This window comes from Phalacrocorax carbo, chromosome 1 (genome assembly GCF_963921805.1).
Source record: "Phalacrocorax carbo chromosome 1, bPhaCar2.1, whole genome shotgun sequence".
Taxonomy (NCBI): Eukaryota; Metazoa; Chordata; class Aves; order Suliformes; family Phalacrocoracidae; genus Phalacrocorax; species Phalacrocorax carbo.
This window is the reverse complement of record NC_087513.1, coordinates 58,928,956-58,956,333: the sequence shown is the minus strand read 5'-3', so window position 1 is coordinate 58,956,333 and position 27,378 is coordinate 58,928,956. Positions and strand designations below refer to the sequence as shown.

General features: G+C 42.3%; 1 protein-coding gene across 1 annotated transcript; it reads left to right on the top strand.

The window, feature by feature from the left end:
- On the top strand, nt 1–25,748 carry ISX (intestine specific homeobox). Its single transcript, XM_064460948.1, has 5 exons — nt 1–342; nt 6,925–7,167; nt 19,599–19,750; nt 24,233–24,349; nt 24,996–25,748. The coding sequence occupies exons 1-5, from the start codon at nt 180–182 to the stop codon at nt 25,230–25,232; spliced, it is 912 nt and encodes a 303-aa protein (XP_064317018.1). The 5' UTR covers nt 1–179; the 3' UTR covers nt 25,233–25,748.
- The last annotated feature ends 1,630 nt before the right edge of the window (nt 25,749–27,378 follow it).

The window sequence follows — 27,378 nt, the reverse complement described above, 5'->3', positions numbered from 1 at the left end:
AGGATCAGGCACGTGTACTCACTCGTGGGTCACCTTTGTTTCTCCTCCCGGTACTCCTGCAGGTCAGCCAGGCACGGGTGGGGAGAGACACACACCTTCCCAGCTGCATGTTTCTTGGGGTGCATTGAGAGCTGGGAGAGCAGGAGAGGACTCTGCCCCGTGGCCACTTTGGCAGGAAGATGACAGACCCCCAGGCATGTGCCAGCCAGGGGAAGCCCAGCCTGTCCTTTTCCATTGAGGAAATCTTAAAGAAACCTTCTGCCCTAAGCAGTGAAACGAGGAAGAGAAGTAACTACGCTGAGAGACCTCCAGCCCTAAAAGCAGGGTCATCACTGGCTGTTGGTAAGTACCTGTTATATCACTTAATGAAAGTGCTCCTTTCTTTTTAACCCCTAGAGCTATCCCATTTCATTATGTAGATTTTTTACTCTTTAGCTTTTGTAGGAATATGGGATTTCCCTAATCAGGCGCAAATCATTCATTATATGTATAGAAATAATCATTAAAAAATACTTTGCTTTCAACCTTGCAGTATACTGGGGTCTGTTGCCAGTCCTTGGTGAGATTTTGTACATTATGAAGCCCCAGCATCACTGGAGAGGTGGGTGTGCAACCTGAAGAGCTATTACAGGTAGCTCTCTTCAGTAATGGTGAGAAGTGCTTATCGTAAACAAATACAACATTCTGGTCTCTTTCGCTTTAAAAAAACAATACTCTTGTTAATTTAAAAAAAAAAAAAAAAAAACCAACAACAAAAACGCCTGTCATAAGGAAGGGCAGGCATTCAAACTCAGGAAGCTAGCCTGAATCTGCTGCAACTTAATGAAGGTTTTGGAGCTTCACTTATATCAAGAGCTGACTATTGTCTGGAATTACAGCCAAATCTCATACCAGTACTATTTTCTGATAAATCTGACCACTCTCCCTCAAGCAGGAGAAATGATCTGTAAGGGCAATGGTAGCTAAGGAGTGTTAGTACTCAATTGCTGTAACAAGAAAAGAGAAAGCATTTGCGTTTAATCATTTCTCCTTATGATCAGGGACACTAGGTCCTTTCATGAACTAACTAAAACCAGCTAGTAGAAATTAGCATGACTTCAATCTTAGCAAATCAGCAAGTGTATTAGCCTTTTTGACTTGTTTCCTCAGTTTGGTTACTTTGGCCTTGAGTAAACTTTTACTTCCACAGAAACTCTCTTTTTTTTCCTTAAACAAAGACCAATGGCCAACATTTTCTGGACTTAGTATTTCTTCTTCTTTTTTAATCTACATCTTCCATGAAAAGGAGATGTTTTATGTATACAAACACATCCACTTAACTGAAAAGTGACCTGTAGTTTTGGCAGAAAATTTTCACTCACCTCTTTCTCAACTGCTTTCAACAAAGCTTAATGCTACACTTTATTTCTTGTAACACAGAGAGATCTTTCAATGGATCAGGATTCCATTTCCCAGGACACTGTACGAACCACACAGTCATAAGGGAGAGAGTCTTTTTCCAAAAACCTGACAGTCCAACTAACCATTCCTTATTCGCATAGTTTCAGCTCTTTTTATGTCCAGACTGAATACTGATCTGGACGGGAAAGCAAACAAATTGGGAAGGAAACTAGAGTGAAGTGAGCACCACACTCACTAGTGTAAAGTTAGTCACCAGTTGGGCTCAAGCCCAGTCCCACTAACGCTGCTTCTCAGCCATGCTTTGCACAAGATTCGCACTTTGTTGTTCACATCAGGCACAGGGTAAGGCCACTGTCTCTGTACAGAGCTTGTTTCCTGACCATGGGGCAGAGCCAGCTCACAACATATGTCACAGCCATTGGACACCCAGGCATTGGGGCTGAGTATACAGCCACTGCCTTTGTGCCACCACCAGCAGCTTTCCAAGGAAACTTGTGTTTGGGGGAGAGGGATAGCATGCTGCTGAATTTTCACAGAACCATAGGATAACTGAGGTTGGATGGGACCTCCTGAGGTCATCTGGAAGTCCAGCCTGCTGCTCAAAGAAAGGGCAGCTTTAGAGATAGATGACGTTGCTCAAGGCTATAGCTAGTGTTGCTTCATTATTTCATCACTGGTACTGTTGGAGGACTGCCACATTTAGAAGTTTCCTAAAGCTGCACGTGCAGCAGATCTAACAACAGCAGAATCAGACCATGCTTTAAATACAGTCCTGAAACAAGCAAGAGCTTGGTGGTTTGTAGGGGTGGACAAGAACACAGCTGTTGCTGGTGCATGGGGCTTGCTTGCCAAAGGCACCCAGGTGCCAGCTTGTCAAGGTGGGGAAATGCCAGCATGAGCTCTGTGGGAGCGAGCTTCTGTGAGCCGAAAGTCCTTTCCAGAGGGCCCATGGCAGTCACTTTGTGCCACAGGATCCAAAGTGAGACAGATAACACCACTGAAAATTAAGTCAGAACATGGACCACAGAACTGCATTTCAACGACATGAGTCTCTTCTCTGGGAACAGAGAAGCGTGGCAGAGACAGGACCTTTTATACTAAGTCTATTTCATGATATGATATGTTGAAGCCTTGTTTCACTGTGTGTCTCGGCTAAGCATGCCGCACCAAGCACAAGGTCTGGCAAATCTGTATGCAGGATGCGGTGGGTTCCTAGGATTGCATTACTGCACTGCCAGTACCGCCTCATCCCAAATTGCTCCACCTGAGAGTACAGTCACTTTTTCACCTTGAAAGCAACGCAGGCAGGACAGCCAGGCCTTGCCTTTGACTTCGTTTCGTCACCTTGCCAGAGAGAGATTGTACTATAGCAAGAGGATATAGTGACTCTTCTTTCCCTTAGTAGAAAGCAAGCTTGGAATAATATACATAAGGCATCGTAAAATGTTAACAAAAATAGTGTATACATATGAAGGTTCACTTAACTGTCACTGGAGCTGGGAAAACAGGAAAGATGTAGAGATATTCCAAAATGTCTTGTACGTTGCTTTTGCAATTGAGCAAGGATGTTTAAAATACAGAATGAAAATGAAGATCTTTCACTGCTGGTTTCTTACTAACACCAAAGAGATACCTAAGCTTATTACTGTTTGCTTTCCCAGCAAAACTGCCTATTTTTGCAGATAAGATTAATTTATTTCAGAAATGCAATACCCTATGCTGTACATCTTGGGATAATTGCTGTATTTCATCAGAGTCCTTCAACTTCATGCCATGTAACACTGGCATTAAACAAGCTGTGTAAATAGTCAGCCATATCTAATTTGGATCAGGGCTGGCCAAGGTCAGTGAACTGAAATGAGCTAGGGAACTTGTTGGAAATTCCTGGATGGGACACAAATCCAGCTGCTCTCCCGGAACAGTTCAGCAGCAGCAAAGAAGGAAGTACTACAGGTCAGACTGAGTAATATCTTATTATGGATTTTAAGAACATTTCCCACATCCCATGCAGTATGTATCTGAGCCAAGCCGTGATCCATATGAGAGCAAGAACAGACACCATGCACATACTGGTGGCTATCATAAGGTAAATTCTCAGGCCAGAAATTATCATCCAGCTTGTCTGCTGATCTAGGCACTCTAGGTACCTGAATACTAAACCTACCCATTAAGAGCTGAAGATATGGGTCGGACCAGAAGATGCAGAATGTCAGAAATGAGAGACCTAGACAAAACTTACCCTGGAGTCCTTTCCCAAGAAAACCCTGGGGTGCTGGACCAGGTGACTTTTTGAAGTTGCTTCTAACCTAAATTATTCTATGATTCTTTGACAAAAAAAGGTGTTGTGATGTATAGTGCCAGCCTCTCATGGAAAGCTGGGGCAGGACTTGAACATGTATGAAATCTCTCTGGGCCTGACTCCTAAGTTTACAGGTTTTTGTGAATGCAATTCCAGTGCGACTTGGAATAAGGAGTGTGCAGTCTTCACAGGAGTGTGTGACTTCCCACTTGCAGTATTAGTCATTTGTGAGTTTACTGCACAAACACAGCTACTAGATGACCTGGAACTGCAGATGTTAATGTGAAGTCTAATGAAACTTTTTAATTTTTGAAAGACTCTTACCAAGTTAAAAAAAAAGAATAGTTAACAAAAAGACATTTTAGTGTTCAGTCTATGCTTTCCCTCTCTTCTTTTTGTCACGGTGCCTAGAAAGGGTAACCACGGCCTTTGCAAGGGACACAAATAAACACCCAACAAGTACTGATCTCCTCCCTAGTGCCAACTCTTTCCTTTTAAACAGAGAACACTATCAGGCCTATTTCAGAAGAAATCTTTCTTCTGAAATTCCTGGGAACTTGATTTCAACGCGCTTGAAAGTACATTTGAAATAATTGTTCATTACTCCCCTGATTTCTGCCTGTGAGGTTTCACCAACAGGAGGTCCTTTATCAAGTCAAGGAGAGCTTGGGATGAGGATGTTACACCTGGGAAATTAATAGTAAAAGCAGTAACAGATACAGCAATTTTGTCGTTCTGCCTGTGTTATGCCCCATTATGTTAAGGATATGCAAATTAATAGGAATACAACTGCTGCTTCACACACAAATGTCAATATGGTGATTGTTTATTTCACCTTTAGCAACACTCCACCCAGCTTTATTGCAAAAGAGGAAACAGCTGAAGGAATATAACTGAACAGATACCACCTGGCCAATATCACCAATTCACCCTGCTTATTACAAGGCAAAACAATCCACCTAAATAAAAAAAAAAAGTATAGAAGCAAGAGAAAACCAGCACAATAAAAAGCTGCTTACACTTCCCAGTGACAGACTCTTCCCTGTTCACGGCTTTAGTAAGTCACTACAGTCATAAGCCTTATGCCTACAACAGGTCTGACTCTCTCTCCAGTGATTACAGAAAAAGGCTTAAATGGAACTATCTAAAGTAACCTCCTGCTTCTGAAAATAAATCTTACTATCTTGCCTGAAATTTCCCATCCTCTCCTACGCAATCAAAAGTCAAGTCAAAAAGACCATTTTGAGCCACAAGTCATTTCTGTGCATGACAATAACAAACATGTCATGTCATGCCAGACTGAAATGTCACTGCCATTCCTGAAAAAAGAAAAGAAAAGAAAAGAAAAGAAAAGAAAAGAAAAGAAAAGAAAAGAAAAGAAAAGAAAAGAAAAGAAAAGAAAAGAAAAGAAAAGAAAAGAAAAGAAAAGAAAAGAAAAGAAAAGAAAAAAGAAAAGAAAAGAAAAGAAAAGAAAAGAAAAGAAAAGAAAAGAAAAGAAAAGAAAAGAAAAGAAAAGAAAAGAAAAGAAAAGAAAAGAAAAGAAAAGAAAAGAAAAGAAAAGAAAAGAAAAGAAAAGAAAAGAAAAGAAAAGAGCATTTCCTGGAGGAAATTTTACCCCATGCCAACTCATAGGTATTTTTCAGAGCTTTCTGCTGGAGTCACATGAATATGCATCAAAAAATACTGGCTGGCCTAAAGAGCTACCCCTTCAGAGAGTGCCCTTTCTTGTTCAGGACAGCAAGCACCAGAGAAGGTTACAATGCAAACAGGCATAGACCTTGGGGCTCCTAACTCTCAAATACGTGCTTTAAACTCAGTAGCACCTACCGTCAATCTTACCCTCCAGAAAACTTCCTTGATTTTTCCAGCATCTCTTTAAGGTTCATGCCACTCTAATGTGCTTCTTCGATCTCAATCAACAGATCCTTCCACTCCTTTTCACCAGTTCACAGAGACATTGGTATTTTCCCATCTGCTTAGGAGGTCTTCCATTCCCTCCTTGTTTTCTCTTCTTCAATTATTCTCATACATAAATTGTGCTCATCAGTGGGGTATGTGAGCATCTCAGACAAAAATTTTGGGGAGGAAAGTTGTGTACAAAGCATGAAGACATGTGAAAAGTCTTCTGTAAATTAGAAAATGCCAGTGTCATTCTTAGAAAGCTTTAATCACTGCCCATAAAAGCATGTTGCTCAGGTACCCTTATGTTCTTCATTACTGCAGGATATAGGCATCATCAATTCTGTAACCATCCGATGATGGTGTTAGTAATAAAACAATGCCATGGCAGAAGAAAGATCGTGGCTTCTGTGACCAATTCCATCACCACTCAGGGTCAGATATTCTAGCACATATCACGACTAGTTACTGCTGAAGTTACTTCAGCTCCCACTGAGATTGTTCAAAACCCCCATGCTCAAATCTAAGCTAACCTTTAAGGCTGCACTTCATGAAAATGGGCCAATATACATTTCTCTTATGTTTGTCCTGTCAACAAGAGCGTGCAGGTGATTTCATGATGAGTTGGCTGTCAATACCTTCCTAGATATCACCAGTGTCACCTGTCACAAAGGCAGATGCAAAATATTTGCAGCCTGGGCTAAGGCTGCCTTTAGAATTATCCAATGCCTAAATCTGAGCGTCAGGAAGCCCAGATGTAGAAGAAAGTACAAATGGACCTGAATTGGGGAAGACACTGACCTTTAGCTTATTCTCTGGCCCATCTTCCTGTAGGGTAGATGTACCTACAGGGACATTTAAGAAAGGACCAGATTTTTAAAAGCATTTGGCATCCAGCAAATTCCATGGTGATCTCGCTGACAGATTTTCAGAGCAGCCTCACATCTACTGTACTTCTGACTTCTTCAGAAAAGACAGCCACCAATTTGGTTACTGACAGGGAAGGTGAGCTTTCTTGATCATTTGGTTGTGTCTCCTTACTTCTACAGTCCTTTTTTTTTAAATCTCCCACGAGGTCAATTGAAAGTTTTAAGGTGAAAGAAAGCAGAGAACAGGCTAGATTTTGAGCATCATGCCCCTGCAACATGGGGTGATCCTGGCATTGATACACAGCACAGAAAGATTAAGGCCATTTCATATATGCTCAGGTTTGAATGGTAAAGTATCTAGACCACACCCATGCTTCTTTTTTTTCACACAAACTGGAAGGTGCACTGAACGACAGTTGCTTTATTCAAAATTGTCTCGTGCTGTGTCCTTCACAGATTCCAGCAGTAGCAGTCAGTTAGACTGTGACTTACCTTCAGCCAAAACACTTCTCCCTGCCACTTGTGCCACACCCATGGCCGGGGCAAAGAAAGTGCAGGCAGCTCACTGCAGGAGACCTACTGACAGCCCAGCTGCCCTCCTCAGGGAGGACACAGGATGTGAACACCTGGAAAGCAAAAGAAAACACGAGGAAGAGGAAGATCAGCTATGTGATTTCCCAATGGACCATCCACTTCATGGTGAGTGCCTCTATATCCAAACTTTCTCCCAGAGTACCCAAAAACACAGCTGTTATCTTAAAATTATGTACACGGCAATACCTAGCAACAGACATCACAAATATTTCAACTGGTAAGCTCCTGACTGAGTCACAGGGATGGTTCTTCAGTCTCACTGTCGAAAACATGGAGACCCACCCTTTGAGCTCAGGCCTGCCAATCCTACCAATTTTAGTGATAGGGACTACTTTGGGTGTTTATTGCCCTCCTACTTGAGGTGGCAATTTACAGAGTTGCACAACATGGGGAGTGAGGCTGCTGAACATGCTGAATCAGCTAGATGTGTTCTGTACACCTTGGACCCACTGCACAGGTGATGAAGAGGTCATCAGCATGCACACACGCAAACCACTGGTGTGCAATAGGTCTGGCATGCAGGATGTGTCAGGCATAATTTTCAAGCCTGGCCGTGTTGGTAGGTCTGCTAATTTCATTAGTTGTGAGCACTGGTAAACAGCATTCCATTGCTTAGCCAAAGAACAGGTCAATACCAACATACTTTGCCAATATGTTGCACAGAGACTTTAAGCTAAGCAGGATGCATGTTACCTGAACAAGACATGTTCCTAACACACTGACTGCAATTTATTAGTAGCATGTGCCAAAAAGTGCTTTAGGTTCTTTGAGTTTTAGGAAAGGTTAATACAGATGATCATACTACACTCCAGAAAACATGTTCTCAGTAGCAGCAGTAAGTATGTTTCCTGCATAGTTTGTTATTATTCACTCCTTTATGGGGGGGGGGGGAAGCAATTTCAATTAAGTCCACTGAAGACTGCTGATGGGCTTGCGTGACCGCAGATGCAGGGTTACTCAGCTGGCTTCACTGAGAGCCACACACCTTGCTCAGCCCATACACTGCACGTTGTCAGAGGAAACATTCCTTTCTGTGAAATACATTTGAAAGAAATGCCTTGTTCCTGCTGCTGCTGCTACGGTATACATGAGTCTTGTGACAAGCTGCTGTCACCTCCTCCTCCTGCACAAGATAGCAACTGTCTTGATGCAGAGAGAAGCCTTGTAAGATAACCAGATAGTTTAGCCTACCTCTACCCTGTAAGCTGCAGGCAGATGATGGCAGCTGGGCAATATCATGTTGCCTCCTCGCAGAAGAGCCAGGGCAGTATGTATCTGGTACTCAGAGCTGCCTGCGAGTGCTTAAAAAGAGTATATTTCATGTGGGAGGGAGCCCCCAGCTACGGGGGTCTCACCGAAGCTGGAAGGTGGCTTTCCCAGGGTGACAGAGGGGGCAGGTGGGTGTCCCAGCTCAGCACTTAGCCTCACTGACCAGCGCAGTGGTCGGTACCAGCCTCATCAGCAAAGCAGGGGGAAAGCATGTAATTATCTGCACAAAACTGAGCTGAGCTGAGCAGGCCCTTTCAATGACAACTTATATTTTAAAGGCATTTTAAATAAAATCCCTCTGTTCCCTGGTGGCAGTGGGATTTTGAAACCAAGCAGAGGTTTAATGATCTGCCATTTTCTAGGCTACTGGTCCCCACAGTTGCTGAGCCTTTGATAGAAACTGGTTGAAGGAGGGGGGAGGATCCTAAAGCACTGGACTGGCATTTTCCCTGCAGTGCACAAACAATGATGTTTCAGATCCCGTTCACTGTGTCTTTCTTAGCAGAGGGCTGGAGGCCTGGGTTTAAAATCCTTTCCAACACCATAAGCTTCAGCCTCCTTCCTCCACTTTATGTTAGAGGGGAAAAGCTAGCATCTCTTTTTTTCCTGCCTCTGGCTGTGGCTGGAGTCACCTTTCCCAGATAAGACTGGCAGCAGCACCTGCAGGAGAGGTAGACTGGCACCATCCTTGGGAGCAGTCTGTAATTCTTACAGCTCAAGCTGATAGCAAATGGACTTCTGTTTCCATGCCTATTGACTCTATGGTGCTTCAGATGCGCTTTTGGCATGGTAGCTATAGGCTGGTTATGGGTCCTCTAACAAAGCACGCGGGCAGTGCCAAATGCCCACAGCATATGCCATGGAGGTGTCCCCATGACCTCCCTCACACCCACACCGAGATGCCTACAAGCACCCAGAGGAATGGCACCAGTCTCAGCAGCAGGAGAGCTTTCTCATTTGAAAGACATCAGAAGTCCTTGGCTGGGCATTCTCTCACCCCCTTCCCAGAGCCCGCCTCTATCTATATAAAACACCTGCATAATTTGTGAGGAAGGGCACTAGGTTCCGGGTAAGCATACACATCTGTATAGTTGTCAGGAAGCAGAAGAAATCAAGTGTGCTACACAATCAGCTTGGAGGTGGGAGGGCTGGGGTTTGTCTGGTGTTTTTTTGGATAGGAGGAGAAAGATGGTGACAAGGCTATGGCAATATGTTCGTCATGGGCAGGTGGTCTGTGATAGCAAGAGCACCCCGACTGTGACCCTGAGTGTGAGTTTGGAGCATATTTGCAGAAAACCCTGTAACACTGTAGTGTTCCTAAAAATTTGCTTTTTCCCACCAAATGTCTTCTGCAACTAAGTGGCTTAGAAATGCAGTGTCATTTAAACTAAATAGATTTATGCCCTTATCACAAACCATTTACAGGAAGCAATGCCTCTTGCACTTTGAACTTAGAGGCTGCATTGGAAGCAAAAAAAGAGAAAAGTCCTCATATGTTAGAGATATGCTGATAGTGGTATTTAGTTTTGCTAGGCGCCCATTTGAATTTGGAAGCCTTCATTCTGAATGTTGTTTGCTTTCACCTGTGGCCTTCTGCATGAAAAGCTCAGAACTTTTTTGGAACACCTGGTTCTTGGGAAGCAGCGCTGCTAAAACCCATTTTAGAAGGAGAATGTTCTGAGAGAGGCCTTACTTCGTAGCTGTGGGTACAAACTCTGCTTGGGCCAGCTCTCTGTGAAAAGATTAATTGCTGCAATTTTGCTGTGTGCAACCACCATCACTGCCAGGGTCTTCAAAACTTAAGAACAAGCAGGGAAAACTATTGTGGCAGCATGTGGTCAGCATCACAGCAACATGTAACACCCAAGTTAAATCCTGAGCTCCCACTTTCCTTTTAATTCCTTCTCTCTGCTCTGAGTGACACCCTTGAGCCTTGACCAGTTCACGACAGCCAAGCACTGAAGCCTGAGAGGATTACAGGCCCCCATGCCTGTCTGCAGCTCCTGCTGGAGACTGCCACACACAAGATCCCAGCCTGGTTCAGATCCTCATGGGCAATTCTTTTGCAATGTCTTTTACACATGCCGGGTCTGGTCCTACACATTTGTGTATGTGCACTGTAATTATTTACATCCAAAGGCAGTGGATGAGTGTGCCCAGCACCGCACATGGGTAACGGTTCCAGTCCTCTGCTCCAGTGGGGGAGCAGACAGTGGCTTGGCGAAGCCAGATAGCAGCATTACCCTAAGACACTGGCAGATGCCTGGTCTTGTGGGATTACTTCTCTGGGCAATAATTCAAAGGCAAGGTAGATCAGGCTTCAATAAATGGAGCTGACTCCTAATTCCACCAGAAACTGGGGTATTCAGGCCATGGGAACAACTGGGCAATGTTATTTCCTGCAGCTCATGTCTTCATTATTCACTGCAGAGGACACTGCCATAACGAGTCAACATCATCCAAATATTTTCACAGCAGAAATCCTCTGCACATTGCTGACTGGGAGCTCAAGGATCTTGTTGTTATTTTAATAGTTTTATTATTATGATAGCATCTTTGATCCTAAAGCATATTGACAAATTCTGGTGGCAATTATCATAAAGACAACAGGAAATACAGAGATTATCTCAGTCCAGGAGAACTTCCAGTATAAGTCATTTCCCCGTAGTATTGATGCCAGTTGCAGGCATCTTTAACTTAGTGTTTATGTTTTCTCTGAAGCCATAAATTCATTTGTGTTGTTAATTTATGGACAACATGGTCAAATCCATGTACCCCTGTGAAACAACATGGTTTATCTCTCACAAAACAGTCTTTTCCCCAATATGCTGACTTATCTTAATGCATTCATAAAACACCCAAGAGACAATGAAGCACTGTATAATCACAATCCCAGATAAATATCGGCTTCCCTGAATATGCCAATAGGACTGCAAGAAAGGGCATAAGCATCCCATTGTCCTGCAGAACAAAAGGAAGCAATTCTAAATGAAAAGGAAAAGCAGGAGGAAAAAAATAAATGCCTATATATATAATTTTGCTGCCATTATCTGTCTTTTGTTTGTCAGTTTGAATAGTCCCTGCAGTCCTGTGTCTTTGAAGTGCATCATTCCTATATACATTTAGAAATGCAACAGACCATTGACCTTGTTTTGGTGGGCTTACCTGAGGCATTGTTGAAGGCTGGTTCTTTGTTTTTCTCCCTCTTTGAAGACTGACTTTATAATCGCACCCTGGATATTAAATGAAAGGCATGAAACCTGAATCCTTTCCTCCCACCCTTCAGACTGTGTTCACATAGAAGTCTCAGTGATACAAGTAAACACTGAAGAAAGCAAAGCTGTCACAGTTGGGGGACTATCATATTCTGGTTTTGTTGCTTCTTCGTGTTTGGGGAGGGGGGTGTGTGGGTGTTGGGGTTTTCTTTAGTTAAAACAAATGTTAGCATTCAATGCTTTCCTTGTGCAGCCCCTTCTTCCCTGGGAATTTTGGATCCAGAGGGTACATTACACAGGACCCAGAGGTTAATTTGTTCCTGCTAGTCAAATCCTGTATAATGTGACCACTTGTAAAGTTGATGGCACATCTTGATAAGTTTATTTCAAAGGTCATACAAGTACTTATTGGCTTCTCCTAAATTGTCTGAGAACTTTTCATTACATCCCCGGGATTTGGTGCTTTTAATTACTGTTCTTTAAAATTGAGGGCAGGCCTTTTACCTACTGCATTAACAAGTGCTTTTGCTGAAATGGGAAACAGCAAAGACTATGCACTAAAATAATGATGGAATTATGCTTTCTTGGAGGGAGAGCAGACTCTGAGGCAGTGATGTAAACAAGCATGCCTGATTGATGTCTAGAGGTTTGCAGGTACAAATAACCAAAAAGAGCAGGAATAAAGTAGAAAACAGGCTGTCTGTGTAACCTGCAATAAGCTCAGCTTCCTGCATGGGTAAATGTCTTGTTTCTGACAAAGGTGGTTTACCAGAAAGTGTGGCGCCAGCGGTGGGGAACCTGTTTTCCTTGATGAAAATTATTATTGGATTGAGCTGGTCACTGCTCTCTCATCTTTAAGGTGAAGTTTGGCAACAACTGAACATTCTGAGAAAGTATGTTTCAAGCATCAGATTTAGCTGCATGGGGAAACTATACATCAATCTATCCCAACTCCACTTTGACCTGAAGGAATTCATGAATGTGCAGGTCACTTAGCCTGGGTACAGACCTGACACCAGATTTTGGAAACTAACACATGCCCATGTCAGTTGGGGTCCCTCAAACCATGGCCTGCATGCTCCTTCCAGATATTTGGCTGACCACTGGCTGTGCCAGAGTTACACAAAACACCATTTCAGGGCAGCAGCATTTGTTAACACTGTCATCTCTTTGCTGGAAGATGGGAAGAGTTAAGAGTTAAATTCGCCTGCGGCTCTCAGGTGGATGGTGAGCACCATATTCTGCAATGAACTGTCCACATGAACGGTTTCATATGTACCATCTACTCCTTGCCAACTCCTCTGACAAGCAAAGAAACTTCCCTGGCCACTGCCATGCAGCTTGCTTAAACAGGTTTCTGGACTGGTATTTTTAGCATTCCTGCCCATACCGCCTAAAGTCTGTACCTCTCTGCATTTCAGCCTTGCTATCAGGTGATTAGGCACCACCAGGGTGGAAGCAACTCTCTGTCAAGGAGTTTTGGACTGAAGGGAGGGAAGTCAAGCCTTTAAAAGTTCAAGTCATGCTGCTCTGCCTTAAATTCTGCAGTACCTGAATGGCCAGCAGCTGGATGATAGACACTGCCTTTCACTACCAGGAGGCTCTGTCTGGAGCACACTGCACCTATCCAATTAGGATCAGTCCCACTGGCTATGCCAGTTCTTCTTAACAAAAGCTGGAAAACCACTTTAATAAAGATTAGCCACACTGCCATACTCCCACACAAATATTGAAGTGCAATCTCTTTTGAAAGCCATAAGCCATGTCTTTAAGTAGGAGAGGGACTGCCACGGGTACATCTCTGTTCACAGACAAGCACATTTTGTCCTGATGCCAACAGCACTCTATAGTAATTCTTTGGTAGAGTTGCAGTTGTTTTTGCTGACGGGTTGACTGCCATGAGCAGAATGTCACCACAAGAGAATAACATTCAGAAAAGCCATGGGAAGGAACCAGCTGGGAGACCCACAGTCTGTAACTGGTTGAATTAAAAGGAAGAGAGAGAGGAACTTCCTTTAAAGAGGCTAAAAGGGAAAACCAGAACTTAAACATATATTATGAGGCTCTTTTTCAACCCTCCTGTGTTTCTTTCTGAGAAACAAATTATACAGTCAACTATGTTACACAGAGAAAAATGCATTTCTGAAGATAAGTAGCTAAAGCCACTTGCTTGCTCATGTGACTGCTTTCTCTTTTCTTGTCAAAGAAGCAGCAAAATCTTTGAATCTGGTTATTGCATGCCATGAGAGGGTGTCTGTTCACAAACGACAGAGGATTGCAGCAAGATAAACTGATCCCACCAGTTTTCATCTACCTAGATTAAATACTCCAAAGCAACAACATGCCAGCACTAACTTCCAGCCCTTCTCTTGGGTTTTTAGTTGCTTATCCCTCCCGTGTATGCAACATTGTAATAAGACCAGGTAGGCTTAATACAGTCTTAGACAGTTATTGGGCTAAGTGCAAATGGGAGACACAATTGCAGAGACCTCCCTGAGGTAGTATTTATCTAACTGGTTCAGGTATGAGGGCAGCCAAGAGACAGCTGTGCAAGGTGTACCATAGGCTATTTGCCTACTACAGACCACAGTCCAGAATGAATTTGCCCGAGTATGGTATTGCTGTAGCTACATATCTTTTACTTAGCAAACTCAGGTAAAAGCAGTATTTGGTATTGATTTGCTCATATGTCTAATATCTTGTGACTGTGTTATACTGGACAGTAGAAATAAGCCATAATATGCTAAACTAAAACCGAGTAAATAAGCAATTGTAAATCAGACTCCTTGAGCTTAAATTCCCTTACTTTTTAGGAAAGGAATGATGGGGGGGCTTCAGACTATGTGGATATTTGGAGGTCAGAGATCACATACTGAAGTAAGTCAGGAGAGACCTCTGGAGACCATCTTGTCCAACCCCAACTTGAAGCAGGGCCAGCTTAAATCAGGTTGCTTAAACCTTTGTCCAGTCAGGTTTAGAATACCTGCAAGGATGGAGACTTCTTAGACTCTCCAAGCCCACATCTGACTACCTTGATGGGGAAAACATTTTTTCCTATTATGTAATCAGAATTTTCCTTGCTGCAACCTGTACCCATTGATCTCATCCTTTCACTGTGCACCTTCAAGAAGAATCTGTATTTCTACAAAGTTCAAATGGTTCAACTTACTCCAAGTCTGACCTAGTAATAAAGGAAGGTCTGTAGAGGACAAATGGAGCCTGTTACTGAATTTAACAGAGCTATACTGCTTTATCAGCATGGAGAATCTGGCCCTTCCAATGTCAACAGTAAGGCAATGTATAGACACCTGTATCTCCATGCACCTGCAAATTCTGACATATTTAGCTTCCTGGTATTTTCAGGCTTGGTTTCAGCAGTCAGCTAACCTGCAAATGACTTTCACAGAGCATAAAAGCACACTTGAATATCCCCAGCTTTTACATAGAAAATAGCTCAGGAAACTCAGACAGGCTTATTTCCCCAGAGACTCTAGAGCTACGTTTGTAAAGCCAATGTTACACTTCCAACACTTTCTAGTCTTATATCTTCCACCCACATTCTTTATTAGACTGTAATTCTGAATGCTGTTGTTTGCTATGGGATCTCTAAGCCAAAGTCCCAAGGCAAAGTGAAGTATCAAAGCTACAGTCAGAGAAAGTTTCGTCTTGCAAGGGAAAATGTTAATATACAGTCCTAGATTTTTTGTATTTTTATAGGGTTTTATATTTAAAAAAAAAAAAAAACCACAAAAAAACAGAATGACTGATTACTTATAGAAAAAAGTGCGCTCTTCTAGATTTCCTACTGGCAAAAGCCTTGATTAGTTCACAGGAGTCTATTTTGTTAGCAATTTAATTTCATTTCCAGTTGACATCAAAGCCTGTCCTTCAGTCTCTACTGGCCCATAGCTGACCTCATGTTATTATATTTTGTTTAATCTGATGAGTTTCAGCTTTGAAAAATCTGGTTTTGGTAGGATTGACACTTCTGAGCACTGTGTAGATCCTTCCCTTACATAAGAGTCTTGTCTGTAAATCAGTTCACCTTTCATGAAGGAAACAAAGTGGAGGGTGTAAGAGTGAACTGATAGGGAGTTTCTTTTGTCTGTCACCAAGTTATCTGGGTCATTTTCGTACCAAAGAAGCCGATATAAGATCTATTCTCTCTTAAGCCATGGTCTTTAATCCTGGACACTTCTTGGCTGCCAGGGGGAGAGAGCACAGTAAGAGGTTATCTGGCAGATCCATTCCCTATCTCACCTCCAGCACAATTTAAAATACTATGTGATTCAAGTCAATGGGTCCATCTCTCAGGTACCATAAGATGTCCCAGCTCACCTAAAAGTATCTTCCCAAACTTACACCAGCTGTGCACACCATTTGTCTTCTTATTCTCATATATTCTTTATAGGCTAGAGTTTGCAATTCCTTCTAGACTCATGATCTTGACTACTGAGTGTTCCACACCTTGGCCCTGTAGAGATGGTATTGCATGGCTTGTAACAGCTGATTTCTTAAGTCTGTCTAGGCTGACTAATCCAAAGGACTCTGCACCAGGCGTCCTGCTAGTACCCACAATTAGTTAGGCTGGTAACCAAGGATAGATATTAACGTCATTGTCTCTGCCTCTGGTATGTATGAACATACTCTCTATGGAGAAGTCCTGCAGCTAGCATGGCCTAATAATGGAAGCCATTCCTTTCTAACCTAGGTAGTATTCTCTGGTCTTGGCCTTAGCTTTGATTCCACATTACGAAGAGGAGGTGATGGCTGTCATCATCCATGCTTACAGGCAAGAACTAATGATTGCTGTTTGCATGGTGCCCACTGCAATGACATCTTGTCTAGCTGGTCTTTGGCATTCACTTCCATCCCATCATGGTCCACTTCAGTCAGCCCATTTCTACAGAGCCTAGTTAATGTATGAAACAGAAGGGTTTATACTGGGCTAAATCGTTATTTGCTGTATTCTGATGGAATACTAAAATACCCTTAATTATTATTCTATGTGACATCTTAGATTTTAAAATGTAGACAGTTTCAATCTTGCTTTGCATAGTCATGAAATGATATTTCAGTTCATTAATCTCATACATCTGATAAAAAAAAAATCGGGTTTTTTGCTAATTCAGAAATCTTCCAGCAGGTAGGCACGTTTGTTCTCTTTCTCCTGATGGCTTTCTGATTCCTAGAAGGTACATACACTGCCTGGGCATACAAAACCTGGCAGGGCAAGAACGTTGCCAGCATACCAGATGTTTATGTACAGTTAAGACCACAGGAACAAGGATTTGGTCACAGTTTGAACTTGGGTGTCTTGCTCCACTCATTGGAGGTAGACTGCAACTTCTCCCAGGTTTGTGGAGCTAGTCTTCTACCCTGGATAGAGGCAGCAGCTCAACTCAATGTTCATGGCGATGTACAGGACATCTTATGGAGGCCTCAAATCTCTGAGACCATGACAAGGTCAAGGCAAACTTCACTTATTGTCAGGGTGTCCTACATGAATTGCCCTGTGCTAGAGAAATATAAATACCATACATTGTAATGATACAAATATAGCAGAAAGATTCATTACTGTATGACAGAACAGGATGTGCTGGACAAAGTATCACCTTCGTACTTAGTCTTACCTGTCTGCAGTATCTCCCAGGAGGATATGGAGGCCAGCCCCCCCGAGAGGTGTGAGGCGAAAATCTTCCAGACAAGAGACACCATTATGAACTGTTAGCTCTATCATACCTACAGGGGATGCAGTGTCCTGAGATTCATATTCTCAGCACTGATATTTCCTTTTTAATCCATATAACAATAAATTCCCCTTGCAGCCATTTTTTTGGAAGGTTCAGGTAGATGCAACTTTGTAATCAGGGCTTCTTAGGAGAGAGTGCCCATTGCTATCTTCAGCATAAATGCAGAAGAATATTTCTCATTTCAGATCTCTGTCCCAGTAGCGCCAGCAAGATTTAATGTAAATAATTTTCCCTTGGGACTGAAGCCAGCACTGCAGTCTAATGAGTAGTACTTTGATAGGACAGTGAAAAGTCTAATGATATGGATTTAACTGTGTTGGACATGAGCTTTGTTAGGCTCTTTCTGAGATATGGAAGTATTGACAGTGTTTATGATAAATGATGCTTCTCAGTTATTCATGCATGACTGTTTTCCTTTCAAAGTACCCAAAAGGTTTAGAAAAGGTGGAATATTCAGAATGGAATATATTTACCTAGTGGTCCCCAGATATTGTGTCCTAGGCACCTTCCTACCAAACCAGTGGACAGAATTTTTTATTCCTTATTTTCTGTGTCAACAGAGTCACAATGAAGTTTCGATTACAGAATGAAAAATGCCATTTGCTGTTGGCACAGAGCTAAATTTATATTGGCAAATGTGTTTAGTTACCTTTTTCACTGCTTTAGCCGCCAAAATGAAAAGTTTTCACTAACAGTTGAACAAAGGGGGGGGGGAAAGTACAAAACCTCTGAGGGATTAAGCTAACCTTCTCTGGTTAACTGTTCCCATTAGGAAGCGTATGCATCTAGTTACATAGTATGAATTGGTAACTGTCATCAGACCATGGAAGACCAAAACTAGTTATTCAGAAAAGTCTTATTCTCGAGCAACATAGTGTCATTGCCAATTACTTCAGATCACTGAGTAGCAAGCTTATCATAGTCACTAGTGATATTAGAATCTTTATGCTCCTATCTGGCTGCAGTTTTCCAAGCTCGGTCAAAAAAACCCCTGTGACTCTTGGGCCATGCCTTTTTGCGCTGCTCGTTCAATGTCAGCTGGAAGATACTCTATTGGTGCATCAGAGAGGATTCCAGCCTTGGGACGAGGCTGAACTCAACATTCTGCAGGTCAGCTGCCCTAGACCTCACTTCTGCTGCTCCATTCTCCTCCTCCTTGCAAGACATCGGCCCTTCAGCATCATTTCAGAGCAACCTAGACCTTTCTCTAACTTACACCAAGCAGCATACAAAGTTCATGATACCATGATAAACAAAATACCCTGGTGTAGGAGGGCATTTTCAAAACAGTGTTGGGGTACTGAGAGAAGCATTTAGTGTGGCCACACCACAGCAGGTGAAGGAATGGAGCAGTGTAAGAGTCCTCTCAGGAATTCACAACGCCCAAAGTTCCCCATATGCTGCTCCATGGGTTTTAAGGCCTTGTAGTTCTTAAGGTTAAACTTGTCTAGAAAGTCCCCATACCACAATGTTGCAGTCAGGAGAATACCATGACTTTTCTTTATAAGGTAACATTTTTAATGCCACTGTCACACTGCAGTGAAACTGCTATCGCTAAATACTGCCAAAGGAATGGTATGGGAAGAGTCAGTCAGTCAGTCTGGAATGGCTGACTTCCCTCCAAAGCATTCATGCATTTTGGGTACTCTTTGATACTGCTGGCATACCAGAGGAGGAAATTCATCAAAACTGATAGAGTGACAATGGAATAAAATAATACCTCAGAGCCTGAGAAAAGCTTAGTAAGACCAGTATGACAGGAAAGGATAGGGATTGAAAATTTATGAGCTGAAAGGTGGTGATTCATTACAGGCATGAGAACAGCACCAAGACAAAATGGTGTATCTACTTTTTCATTCCATTTACATTAAGGTTTTCTTCACAAATAGATAATAAGGGATTATAAATTAGCAATAGAAAGGTACATGCAACCAACAGGAGCAAAAAGGTGTCAAAGTTTGGTCCAACACTAAAATACTTTGATGACAAACTTGTTGCAGGGCCAGTGTGTTTAAAATACACAGGGTTTTGTAGCTGTTGACTTGCAGTGGATCAGTGGAATTAGAGCTTCAAATGGGCACTTTTGACTCACTCCCTGAATGATAAAGAAGTTCATTCCCATTTACTCCTGAGTCAGTAGACAGTCACCTATGGTAAGTAGATTTCTGGAAGGTGTTGGGACACCCGGTGCTATCCCAGCTGCATAGCAATGTACAGAAATTGCTGCGTCTCTGAATCTTCTTGTGGCTCTGTGGCCTTTTCCTATAAAATGCAATAATACACCTTTTCTCATTCGCAGTTGAGAGGAAAGGGAAACGGAGAATCCGGACAACGTTCACAGCTGAGCAGCTCCAGGAACTGGAGAAGATTTTCCAGGTGACTCACTACCCGGATGTCCATATTCGCAATCAACTGGCAGCAAAGATAAACCTCCCAGAAGCCAGAGTTCAGGTACACTGTGTCTCCAAAAGGCTATGCTTGCTGCATCAGTTCTTTATTCAGAGTACGTTCTTAATAGTTTATGCCTGGGTGACAAGGCTAATAAAATACGTGACCTCTCTGCTACCTTACAGAGGAGACTAGGATCACTGTTCTCCTTTTACAAATAGGGAAAAAACTATTTGTCACCCAGCTGAGACTAACCAAATGGGATTAATCAAAGGGTTAACAGGAGCCCTAAGCATACTAAATGCAGAGCGAAGAGGAGTTACAGATGGTTATGAGCAACCTGTTGGACTCCGTAGAGACAGAGCAGCCATTTATGAAAATATTTATTATTCATTTATCAACCTTTTATAGACTAATGTACATCCAGTACAAACTATCATCCGTATCCATCTTCTGCAGGGTCTCAAAAAAAAGTGAAAATAACTGCCCAAATGAAAATGCTTTCTTACTGTTATGTATTTTGATATCACAGGCTATAAATGCCCTGGCTGTAATTTCAGTGCCTGGAAACTAATCCAGATTCCCCCAGCTGTAATGTAGTCTTGCTGACTGTGCTCAAAATTGACCCCAAATGTGCCCGCTTATGAAATCTGCTACATTAAAATATACATATTGCTGTGTATTGGAATTGGAATTTTGTTTACCAGGCACTGTTGTGATGGTTTTTGCACAAGACAGTTTCTGTATTTGCCATAATGCTAGAGTCATTAGTCTACTTGTATGCACATATCTCCCTCTCACAATCAAAGTTCAACACAGAGCAGTTTATTGACTACGACATGCCTGGGACTATCAACTACCCAAAATGATATTACTTCATAGTTAGGTGACAGGGAGAATTGGAACAGCATAGCCGCAATATGCCTGTTAGTGATATCAGTGCACTCACAAGGCATTTCCAATGGTATAACGCACAAGCTGGTCTACTAGTCAGTGTTCCCAACCGAACAGCAAATCACATGAACGAACAGGACAATCTTCTGTTTAAAACAATTATTTATAATCTGTAGAGGAAAAATGAAAAAGACTTATCATAGGAAATATCAACCTGAGATGTACGTGAGGGAAGTGAAAAGCCCCTCACGTATGAATTGCAGATGTAAAATTCCCAATTCAGACAGTGTTACACACAACACAGGAAATTCTGCATTTGACCTCACCTTGGCTGATAAAGGGAAACTGGCCACAGAACTAAAAATTAGCAGTAACTTAGGTATGACTTACAGGTTGTTAAAGTTTTGATTGATTGCATTTGTCATATATAAACCAAATACAGTGCAGAGAATTCATATATGCTCTTGGTATTTTGAAATAACAGTTATGACAAAGCTAAAAGCAGTATAAGTCAAATCACCTCAGAAGGATAATTTAACTGGGGAAAAAAAAGAGTTAGTAACCATTGGGTAACCAAGTGAAACATTTCATAACTGTGAAAAAGCTTGTGTACTCCAATCAAGAATCACAGGTATGATTGCTGTGAAACAGTTTAAGTGATAGATGGGATTATATCCCTGCATGTGTGCATGCCTACATGCAACACAAAATGAAGGATGCTGGATGAGTAAACATTAGAAACCAGAAATTATGAAAACTAATAAGCAAAGCTGAAGGATACAGGCCAAAGCTTTGATCAGAAAAATTAAGGATCATAAGAAACTCCATAAAAGTCCATTAAGAACAAACAAAAACAAAATGAACAAGTATATTGATCTGTTACTTTCTAGAAACAGTGGGACTGTCAAGGATAATGCAGAAATGGCAAAGGTGTTCAGTCATAATTTCTGCTCTAACCTTGAAAATATGTCAGGTAAGGTGGTAGTACAACACAATGATGATGAAATGCTTTCCATAAGGACAATGTTGAACAGCAGCTGCTACAGATGGATATTTTTAAATCCAGACATCTAGGTGACTTACCTCCAGTAGTTCTTAAAAAGCTGCTTGAGAAGCACTTTGGGTCATCAGTGTTGATATTTAATCAGTCCTGGGGCACAAGAGACATTCCAGGGGCCTGAAGAAATCTAATATTGTGTCAGTATTTAAAAGGTAAACAGGACAACCAGATAATGACTGGCCTGTCAGCCAAACACTGATTTTTGGCAGAACAGTGATAAAGGCAATATAAGTCTCTGTTAACAAAGAATTAAAGAAAGAGTACTATATTTAACGCTTATCAATATTGGTTTATGGAAAATAGATGTCAAACTCATCATTTTATGATGAGATTATTGGTGACAGTTTTAAACTGATAGAGGTTGGATTTAGATTGGTTATAAAGAAGACATTCTTTATGATGAGGGTGGCAAGACACTGGAAGAGGTTGCCCAGAGAAGTTGTGATGCCTCATCATTGGAAGTGTTCAAATGCACGTCGGACAGGGCTTTGAGCAACCTGATCTAGCGAAAGGTGTCCCTGCCCAGAGCAGGGGGGTTGGACTAGATCATATTTAAAAGGTCCCTTCCAACCCAAACAAGTCTATGGTTCTATGATTCTATGATTCTATGATTCCATTATTCTATGTATTTGGTTGATAAAGGTAATAAAATTGATAGCATGTCACTGTAAGGACCTTGTCTTGATCCTACGCTCTGCTTGGATGAAGAAAACAGCAGCTCAAATGACATGTGCTACTAGACAAAAAGCTAGGTCTGTAACAGATGTCCGATTGCAAATGAGGACATTTCAAAGGTGGTCTCTCATAGGAACCATTTACTGACATAAACATTAATTTGAACTACATAATCAGTAAAATATTTAATAATCGTGCTATGAAATGGTAAGAAGATTAGAGACTGGAAAATAATGAAAAGGCTGATTCTTTAGCACTGCAAGCTCCGGATCATTGGTCATGTGTCTACAAGTGAACCACAAAGGGGCAATCTTACAAAGCAACAAATGGGTGCCATTCCTGCAACATGGGGCACTCCATCCTCCTCTGCACTCTGTTTTAGAAGCACTTGTCCCTGGCTTTAGCACTGGTGTGACATTCGTGGACATGGGACATGGGAATACTGTGCTCTGTCTCAGTGCCATAGCTCAGGAAGACTGGAAAAATGAAAGTTAGTAGTGTGCAGAGAATAAATTATATCAGTAGCTTGATATCTGTGGTAGACAGAGCATCGAGGAATAGGTTTAAATCCCAGTAAAAGAAATTAATTAAGAGGTAAGGGTGTTAAAGAGATGGTTTGGCAAAAAAGAGCAGTTCAGTCTCTGAACACAGCTTTGCCTTTATTAAAGAAAAAATAATAATAAATTCCTGAAGTGAGGACTTTATCCCATGTGTGGACTTTGGAAGGAGCACTTCAGAGGTTGAATTTTGGCTTTAGTCCCCCTCTGTCCTCAATCACTTTGTCAGTGTTAAAGAGGAGTAATTTCTATGGTGCTGTTTCACCGTGTAACTTCTGCATGGTAGAAAGGGAATGGAGCAGTTCATACAGACTAAGCAATTCTCAAACCCATGCAAACCCAGATGAACAGGACTGTCCTTTCCATAACCTCAGATACTGCTAACTATCAGCAATATAACAGAGGGCTCCTGACCTTCCCATTACTTCCTGGGCAAGAGATGCACAAATAATTGAGCTGCTCATTATTTGGTTTAAAATACATACGTATTTACATCCAGCAGCATCTGGTTTTGATCACTAACACCTTGTATTTATGTGAATCACTTGCCTAGAAAGAAACGTTTACATTCAAACTGCAAGTTCCTAAGCCAGCTAGAAACTACAACAAAAGGGGGATTCACCTTTTTACAGCAATGCAACAAGATGCACTACTGTGGCTGCACAATAAATACTTGTGTGCCTCAGCCAGAAGCCAGAAAGGTCAAATCAGCTGACAGATGAAAATCCCTTGAGAAAATCAGTTGTCTCTTTTACAGTGCAAAAGAGATGGCAGATAACAGACTGCTGAGTGATTTAGAAGGCGGTATCCCCTTGAGTCTTTTCCTTAGGTCCCTTACGTGAATTTCAAAATATTACCAGCTAAATATAAGGAAAACCCTGTTAGTAACATCTCCACTGGTGACTCATTTTTATTGCAGCCCAGCAAAACATCTAGGTGGGTCTTTTCCCAGTCTATTCACTTGGGAACAGAGTGAAGGAGCCCTGTCATGCAACAAATCACACCTCCTAGAGACAACAGAATGCCATGTGTCTTGACTGCTTTCCCAGGAGAGCCCTTGAAGACCTGCTGCACCCTGTGACACTGTCTTGCCTTGAACAGGGAGATCCTAGATTTTCTGTGAGCTGTGAGAGAAAAGAGGCTGCCATGATAGTCTGAACATCCCCCATGTTATGCAAAGTGTGAAAGGTGTTATGTCGAACCCGATGTTTTCCTGTAGGTTCAGCCCATGGTTCCGCTGAGCTGGCGGTCAATGTTTTCTGATGCTCATTTAGAGAATAGGGAAAGTAGTTGGATGTGAGCAGTTCCTTCTGCACCTCCTGTTCATTTCTGTTCCTTTTCTTTCTTGCCTGTATCCAGATCTGGTTCCAGAACCAGCGAGCAAAGTGGAGGAAACATGAAAAATTTGGCAACTTTGGTGGCCTTCAGCATCTGACAGAAGTTGATTTCATTCCTGCTTCCAAGTCAGATATCACAGTGAGTATCAGAGGCTATGTATAAAGCCACGGAGGGAGACATAGGTATCCTTCAGCAGATCACCTCTTCACATGGGACTATCCCAGAGAAGGACTGGAAAAGACAAAAACAGCAATATGATGAAGAGAAATCCCAGCAAATATTGTCAAGTAACATATTTCTTCATGAAATGAAATCTGTTTTGTAAATATGTTGTTAGGTGTCTCCCGCAGGATGATTCTTCCTCATTTTACTTCTAAATCACTTCCCTGTAAATTGTACTGTGGACCAAAATATCTTTACCATCAGAAATTTCCTGAACAGGAAGAAATGTGACAAAACCATGTTTCTTTATAGACAGTATCTCTCTGCAATGTCCAGCCTTGTTAGGCTGACCAGCGCTTTTTCTCATTGACCCATGTCCTTGCTAAGCCCAGGACAGTTAATATTATCTAGGCTGGCACACAGGCTCTTTCCCTGTCAAGAGTTTTTCCATGGCTAGAACAAAGGGCATTTCACCTTGCTCACTGGGTTTTAGGGAGTCTATTCTTCTAAACTTTTCTTCTTAATTACTGAGCACCAGGGAAACAAATAAGGTTGATCGTAAATTCTATCTAACTAAATGTCTGTATTGATTCACCTGAGACTGCATTTTTATTCTTGAAAGGCTCCTAGCTTGATGCCAAGAAAGTTTGCTGCTACCATCCCTGCCGTGGGATACTACTCACCACTGCAAGGGCAGCTGACAACTGCCTGGCTGCCCAGCACACACTCCTTCATCCCCCACCACTTGGAGCTGCTGCCCTCCCCAAAACCATACTTGCTCTTCAACGTCCTCCCCACTTACAGCACGCCACTACCCCACAAGTTGGAAAGGAGCAGTATCTGCGCCAGCTCCACATAAAGGAGGATACGGGAGAGTGGGGGACTTGGGGGCATGCTTTTCTTGCCCATTATCATATTGGGGGTGTGCAGTTCCTCTCCTTGAACGAATTTGCCAGGATGATGGGTGGCCTGTGATGCAAGGCCAGCTTGCTGCAGAAGTGCTACCACGAGTCACCACAGCCTAGTGAATGTGGGAATGAGCCACCATGGACCGGGAAGGAGCTCCCCATTGACCTAAGGAGCAGCATACTCTGTAGAAATCCAGCTGACCAAATGAGAGCCTGTCCCTGGGACAATGGTGCACTGAGCAGCCCTGCAAAAGGACTTGGGTTTTACTCAGCCCTGAGACAACACTGGATGACCTTATTGTGCTGATGGCTTGGAGCAGACAAGATGCCTGTGATGAGGTGTGTGTAGCCCCAAGGCCCAGCCAAAAGGGCACTCCTCCACAGGTTTAGGTTGCTTTCCTCATACCTTCTGGTCCTCATGCACTGGGGGGTGGGACAAAGAACATGTTTAGGTCAAAAATCAAACATTCACGATATTTTTTTCTGAGTAGTCAATGGGGGGGGGTGGAGGGGGGAGGATGGGTTTGATTTGCTGTCTGTGTTTTTGACTTGAATCAAGGCACACAAACATAGTTTGAGCTTAAATACGACAGTCTGAGAGGGGTAGCAGTGCTGAGCTCTGGATTTGGTACCATGAGTCTCTGGGGGCAAGAGAATTCTTCAGCTGGTTAATTAAAATGCTTATGAGGAAGCCTCTAATTTTCTGACCTGAATTAAGAAAGCTCTAAAACTCCATCAGAAACAATAATGAAAGCAACAGCCTAACTGAATTTAATCTGCTAGACATAATAGGTTGGTATGACCCCACAGTTTGGTTTAATTGTAGATCAATAATAAGATCAGCCTGCCCGCTTACAAAATGTCTGTATGCCTTATTATTTACAAAATATTCATCTCCTTCCAACATATGGCAGGTTTTTTCCCCCTGTTTATTGAGGGTCCAATCCTGTTTCCACTGATGTCTCCACTTTCATGGGAAGTACTGTTGGAAAGCTCTGTTTAAAGGGTTGCACCGTCTTCTGTCTTGCAGCCACAGCACATGTTGTACACTGACAGGGGAAGCTACTGAGCAAAGCCATTAAAATGTGGCCTCCCTCCCAGACATATCACTTGTAAAGGTGGCCATTCATGACACAATCTAAAAGCAAAGCAAATTATGACCCAAAGGCTTGGTGGGGATGCTGTCCTGTTCACGTAGGAGTGCAGGTAGGTTAATGACTCTGAACAGGTTGCTTACTTAAGAAATTCCTCTGACCAGACTGCAGCTGCCAGGTCTTCAGCCTTCTAGCCACTAATTGTTAGTTAAATAGTGTATCCCAGCGAGTAAATAGCTTTCTTGTTGTCTGGCTGGTACCAGCTTTCCGTGTACTTCAGGTCTGAGAGACCTGTAAGCTAGGGAAAAAGATAAGTCCTACCCTATATGGGTTTCATTTCTTCAGGTCACAGCTATTCAGCAGAAGTCAGATACACTGTGCCCTTCCTCCTACAGGTCTTAGACAAGACCTCTTTCCAACAGCTGCTTGGATGTTTATACCCTCTTCATCCCTGGCATCTTATCTGTCATCTAAAGTACAGATGCAGGGCTAAACTTCAGCTCCAACAAAGGGGTTTAAGCACCTAACTGATTAAAATCAATAGGAATTAGCTATGGTGTTCACCTCAGGCAACTTTAGGTGACTGCATTGCAGCCACACACACCTGAATTAAGCACCCTGGGCCCACTTTAAAGAAGAAAAAGTGATTATACTAAGGTTTGTAGGTTAGGTGAAGTCCATGCATTAGCGCAGTTTCCAGGGTGTGAATAGTCCCTATGCAATGATTAGTTTGTATATAGACACTGGTATTTTAATAATCTAAAGCTAAGGTCATCACTCTTTGCACAAGTAGACCAGGGCTGCAAGTCAGCACCTGCTTTGGGACAGCTTATCCCGGGGGAATATTTGTGTAGCATAGAGGAGGTTCTGGGATGATCATAACATGACAATTTCTCTTGGTGAGGATATAGAGCGTTTGAATTTCACAAGTCTTTTAACAGAAACCAAGCAGCTTTCCAGGGTGGTTGTTTACATTCTGTCCACTCCACATGGCTGTCTGATA

Excerpts from the sequence above, each read along its gene's own strand:
- ISX (XM_064460948.1), top strand. The coding sequence starts at position 180 with ATGACAGACCCCCAGGCATGTGCCAGCCAGGGGAAGCCCAGCCTGTCC. Across the intron at positions 343-6,924 it reads AGGGTCATCACTGGCTGTTG|ATTCCAGCAGTAGCAGTCAG; the intron begins GTAAGTACCTGT and ends TGTCCTTCACAG. Across the intron at positions 19,751-24,232 it reads TCCCAGAAGCCAGAGTTCAG|ATCTGGTTCCAGAACCAGCG; the intron begins GTACACTGTGTC and ends GCCTGTATCCAG.